Genomic DNA, 6,111 nt, shown 5'->3' on the forward strand with positions numbered 1-6,111 from the left:
CTCCGGATGAAGAGTGAGCCCTGAGATGAGGCCCACTACAGTTGTGTCATCTCCAAATTTAACTAGGGTTGTACTTTGATGGACTGAAACACAATCATGTGTGTACAGCGTGAAGAGCAGAGGGCTTAGCAAACAGCCCTGAGGAGAACCAGTACTGATGTTGATGGCTGAGGAGGTATGGGGACCAATTCTAACTTTTTGCTTGCCAGGAAATCCTTAATCCAGCAACAGGAAGAGGGGATTACTAGGTGTGCCAGTTTACGCACTAATCTGTCAGGGAGGAAGTATGTGTGTGTGTTCGCATGGCCAATACATGCAATTGCATATAACAATACATATAATGATGATTGGGGGTCATACAGAAGACTATTTTGTGTGTGTGTGTTGCTGGTAAACAGAATAATTATCAATCTGGATGTTTGGTTTATAAATGTTTTCAAAACATTCATAAAGGGGAGCAATGGAAGGATAAGAAAATACAAGGACGATGAAATATTATTTGCATCCCAAAATGGCTCCTTTTCGCTTTTCATACCGACAAATAATTATGTGTCATGTCCCAATAAAGACAAAATTGAGTGAAATGTATTTTACTGCATTTTCCATAGAAAACGGACTGAAATATGGAAAAAGCAAAACAGTATATAAATCAGTGTAATCACAAGAAGACAGAAGACTGGTAAAAGAAAGTGCCTTGTGTTTTATGAAGCATTATGAAACCATTCAAATTTGAAATGTGGCATTTTCATATTTCCCTTTAAAAGTCATAATCCCAAACCTATCTGAAAAACTGCATTTCACATAGAAAGTTCTCCATGATGTAATTTTGCAACCACCGAGTTTAATTTAAGTGGCAAAAGAAGGTCAGAAGGATGTTAACTTGGGAAAATATCAGAAGTTTTTGCAGCCATATTAACGACTGCAGAGTGAATCAGAGCGAAGACTCACTTCATGATGGGAATTCAAAATGTCCAGGTGCTGTTAATAAAATAGAACAGAATCAGATGAAATCAAACCTAAGGTAGCTCAGTCACAAGCATTTACTTCATCTTTCTCACTCCTTCACAGGACAGATCCAGCTACCTTAAGATCTGTTTAAGTTCTTTAAGAAAACATGATAAGAGTAACTTGACTACAACACTGTAAATATGGAAACAAACCAAAACAGGTTTGCCACTATTAAATTTAGACAGCTGCAATGAACACAATCAGAAAAAACATGTAAAACAGAAACATTGTTAGTTTTAACATCAGAACAGAAGGAAACATCTGGAGCCAGATTCATAAATCCCAGATGAGTTTACATCTAATGTGTTTGAGCACATTTTTCATAATATAAAAATATATATTTTTGAACACTTTTCATGCTTGCACTTTTTATACTTTTACTTGCAGCAATAATCAGTCTGACATGATTATTTATTCATATTTAAATAGTGCTGCACAAAATAAAATTCTAACTCCAAGGTTTTTATTTTTATATAATTACATCTCATTAACTCCTGATTTAAACAGTCAGCCCTTAAAGCTGCAGTAAATAATTATTCAAAGTATTTTTTATATTATATGTGTCATGACAGGATAACATGTAAAAAAAAACATTTGTAGAAATCCGCTGCTTGATCAGAAACAACCAATTCAGAAGAAGACTGAATTTAGATGTTACATTATAACATCTGAAATCTACTGGCTTATGTCTAAGTGTTAGTAAAATATGTCTGATAAATGCAAAATCATAATTAAAAGACTTTATAACAGTCTGTTTTTGAACATGTAGCCAAATAATAATCAATAACCATTTAATAATATTCTTAAGAAGCAATTTAAATTATAAAAATGACAGAAAAAATAAAGTAAAAAAACAACTTGTTGAATATTTCTATGAAAAACTACATTTACTTGGAGTCACTGTAATAAAACCTCTTCCATTTTACAGTGAAAACACATAAATCCATTCAACAAACTGCAGAACAAGTGATGATGAAGCTAATCCTGATTAGCAACGTTAGCTCACTGCAAAAACATCTCATGTCGTTCTCTAGCTTCTACAGCAAAATTTTCTTTTTTTCTTATTTCACGTTACAAGAACTTCTCAGTAAGTTGTATAAGTTTTTGTACTGACTATATGTATATGAAAAAGTACTAGCTCCCCTGGCAGATTTCTCCACTTTTAACAAGAAATAATCTGCCAATGGAATGAATCCATTGTTTTAATATTGACAGGTTATTTACCTGAAACAAGCTCATATATCTTTTTCAGAACTTATTTGTGAATCCGTATGTCTGATTTTAAGTTTACTAGACAAAAAATACTTTGTAATATTTAGAGTTTTTGCGGTGCATGCATCAGGTCTTTAACAGGAACAGAAAGATTTGTTCATCTCGAAGGGAACACTTAATCAACTCTGTGCAAAATAATTACAATTTCTTGCAAAATGTGACTTTCCATCCATTCAAAGAAGAGGATTTTCACCACAGTAAGGTGCTTTAAGACAATAAGTTCATATTAATGAAGCACAACCTGATAAAAACACAAATTCAAAAGAAATACCACCCTGAATGTCTGGAGTCTCCAGAGTGACATGCAGAGGTCTGGAGGTCACAAGTGTCCATCTCTACCTGAGCATCGTTAACATTCAGGGTCATCTGCTCTTTCTGTCCCGGCCGGTTCCATTGCTGGCGACGCCATCCAGCTTGAGGTGAGCGGCACCATAACGTGTGATGAGCGCTCCGGGTAGCAGAGCCATGAGCGCAATGGCCAGCAGCTGAGCCAGCGTCCCCCATGAGAAGATGTCATCCAAAGAGGACAGTTGTGACAGGACAGAGCCCGTACGCACACAGATGAAGTTGTAAGGGATTAAACCTTGGAGGAGGAACAGCAGCTGTGTCATAGTATCTGCGACACATCAGTGTGATTAGTCATTTTTATGCTTTTTAGCTCACCTATTAATACAGAGAAGAAGAAAATGGATAGAGGGATGTTGAGGACAGGACAGGTGATGTTAAGGAACCAGTTAGGAGTCATGGGGAAGAAACGAAGGAAGAGGAGGAAGAAGAATAAGCTGCTACGATTCTCTTCCACCTGACAGGAAGACAACAACAGGAGACTCCAGGAAAGAAAATATGACAAAGAAAAAGGTTTTGCAGGAATTCAAAAACGAAAGGCAAGACGTGGTTAGGAAAGAAGTTGTGAGAAAAATGTTCAACTTTTAATCCACCAATTCTTAGAAAAAAAGCTTTACTAGTGCAAAACTTCAGTTCAACAACTTTATTATGAGTTTAGTTTAAATTGAAAGAGATGTTCATGAAACCAAAACGTTTCTGATGGGGAGTAAAAAACTGTCAATATGCAAGCACTAGAACTTAAAGATTATATGACACTTTTAGGTTTCCTTTGCATTTTATTGAGTTATTTATAGACCAAAAAGATGAACAGAAAACTCAGATGCATTTTGTTACACTTTCATGTTTTCCCTTAGACGAGGTTTAACCCACTTATAATCAGCTTTATCGGACCCCCGTCAGGTTCATTTTTCAGTCATACTTGCACTCTTATTCTTTCATTTAAGTGCCACAACTTCAAACTAAACATTTATCAGCAAGCTAAAAGTTAGCTTCAAACTAAATATTTAGCTCTGAGCAAATGATTTAGTCAGAAGCTACATATTTAGTTTGCTAACAAAATACTCTGTTTGCAAGCTAAATAATTAATATTTAGTTATTTATATTGACTCATTTAGTTAGCAAGCCAATTATTAAAACATTTCCATTGGCGGTTCACTGAACACTATGCTCTGCACGGCATTGTTTTGTCTGTTTTTACTTTTTAAGTCTGAAAATATTTGGCTTGCTAACTAAATTTTTAGTTTTGAGCTACATATTGAGTTTGTAATTTAAATACTTAACTTGCTAAGTAAATGTTTTGTGTTGGACTAAACATTTAGTTTGGAAACAAACTACCTGGCTTGCTGAAGAAATATTTAGCTAACAAAATATTTAGTTTTGTAGTGAAATATTTAGTTGACATATGAAATATTTATCTTCCTAATGAAATATTTAGTTTGAAACTATGACATTTATTAATAAGTAACACTGATTTATGACTTTAAAACAAATTACTTCTATTTTTCTCATGGCAGGTTAATAACCAGATTATTGTTTATTATTGCTTCTGTATCTTCACAAACTCCTAGCATTTAATATGAACATGAATGAATCCATTTTAATCTGAGTTCTTTTTGACAATGTATCAACACAAGATGGGCTGCAAGTTCATCTCAGATGAGCTGCATCTATTGTACCAGATGTCAGAATGTCTGTCTTAACCTCCCTGTTGGATTCAGGTTTTTCTGCTTCATTTCCAGTTGGGTCATCATTTCTGACACTCAGAAAACATCCAGAATATCACTGAAAACAAGTTCAATCCTTCAAAAAAATGTGTCAATTCTCGTTTACCACACAAATAAAGGATAAATGACAATCTAGTGAAGACTGACCCACCTACCTTCATCTGCAGCAGAGCCACTTTCTCTGGGAAGAAGTGAACCACATACTGCTTCCCAAACGCCGAGGACAACAGGAAGCAGAACGTGGAGCCGAAAGTGGCGAGCAAGCAGGTCAGCATCAGACCCACCCAGGGTCCGAAAATCGCCCCCCCCAACATGTTCTGAAACAGGGGAGATTAGATGGAGGGAAGGGTTTTAGTTTCCCTGCTTTCTGTTTAGTTTCTGTCAGTGTGTGACTCACCAGGAAGGAGGAGCCAGGTATGGCGAAGGACTGCTTATAGAGGTAGGCGCTACAGAACAGCAGCAGAACGTAGCTGTAGTTCTCCGTTTTGTAGAACTTAAGCGTCTTGGCCAGTTCCTGTAGTGACTTCAGGTCTGATGGGAACTTCAGCCTGGACAGAAAATCAAAGGAACACACCATGGTACACTAATGTGAGTTTTTTTCATTTGCTACTAAAATCAAGTGGAACACAATAAGAATGAACCTAAAGCACAGCAAAGAAAATTGACAAGAGATTGACTGAAAAAGAAAAATGGCCCATTCTTAAGCTGATTTCAAATGGAAAATCATATTGACTGTGCAGTACTTTCAGCTATGGTGCATTTATAAGCTGGTTGTATTTCTCTTTTGTTATTCATACACAAAATGTTTTTTGGTTATTTGTATTGTTCCTTACCTGACTGAAACACCTCTAGGAACTTTGTCGTTGTTTTAAACATGTTACTTAAAGATTGGAAGCCCCGTCTGTGGTATTGTCTTTAAATAGTTTGCACCCTTTACACATGTGGGCATGAAAATAGACATGAAATACGTTGACGCCCATTGAGTGGGTGGGTCTGTTTGCTGCGATATGTCACGGCTTCCGCCATATTTAATGTGGAGTAGCTGCCAGTAAGCTAATACAAGTGAATGGACCGAACTTTACAAAGTGCCGTTCTGCAATACCTGTCTGTCACGGACATATTCTCTCACACACACTAATATATGTACTAATCAAAGAAAGCACTAAAGACAGTGCTTCTAACTTTTATCATCTTGTCCTGTGGGAGAGGTGTGTGCTGTTTATTTTTCATTGAAATAGATCCAGTTTATTTATAGATCTACTAAGATAGTAATATTAGTAATATACTAATCCATTCTGTATTGCAACTATTTAATTGAAGCTAGAAAGTTAGCTTCAAATTAGCAGGAATTAACTTTAGTTCTCTACTTTTGTGTGAGAAGCCATATCACGGTTGTTTTTGCTTGTTGTTATTGTTCCCAGCATCGGATCGAGGGGAATCTGAGCCAGAATCCTGTGACACACAGGCAGAAGAATCCAGTGCAACCAATATCTGTGGATCTCAGAGGAGCGAGTTATTTTAATGTTACTCCGGCAAGAGCTCGTTTATTCAGAACTGCGCATGCCCAGAGCCAGAAAAGCCGTTCTCCCTGTTAAGACTCACAGTGGCACGACAGCGCCTCCACTGGCAAGAAGCCACATGACACAACACAAATATCTATAAATATGGGAAAAAAAGAAGAAAAAACAATGACAGAAGCCAGGACTGATTCTAATTCAAAAATAGGGGGTGTAGTGATTTTTTTAATTTTTTTAACTGTTCT

General features: G+C 36.4%; 1 protein-coding gene across 1 annotated transcript in view; it reads right to left on the minus strand.

Annotated features, from left to right (window-relative positions):
* Window positions 1-680: 680 nt before the first annotated feature.
* LOC129353980 (transmembrane protein 41A-B-like) overlaps window positions 681-6,111 on the minus strand; it is a 9,225-nt gene continuing 3,794 nt past the window's right edge. The window contains exons 2-6 of the mRNA XM_055023435.1: window positions 4,747-4,897; window positions 4,505-4,666; window positions 2,944-3,082; window positions 2,620-2,863; window positions 681-978 (exon numbers count right to left, since the gene is read on the minus strand). Of these exons, the coding sequence (XP_054879410.1) occupies window positions 2,643-2,863; window positions 2,944-3,082; window positions 4,505-4,666; window positions 4,747-4,897 (673 nt within the window). The 3' untranslated portion in view covers window positions 681-978; window positions 2,620-2,642. The remainder of the gene's footprint in view (window positions 979-2,619; window positions 2,864-2,943; window positions 3,083-4,504; window positions 4,667-4,746; window positions 4,898-6,111) is intronic.

This window comes from Poeciliopsis prolifica, unplaced genomic scaffold (assembly GCF_027474105.1).
Source record: "Poeciliopsis prolifica strain line A6 unplaced genomic scaffold, Auburn_PproV2 SCAFFOLD100, whole genome shotgun sequence".
In the NCBI taxonomy this organism is placed as follows: domain Eukaryota; kingdom Metazoa; phylum Chordata; class Actinopteri; order Cyprinodontiformes; family Poeciliidae; genus Poeciliopsis; species Poeciliopsis prolifica.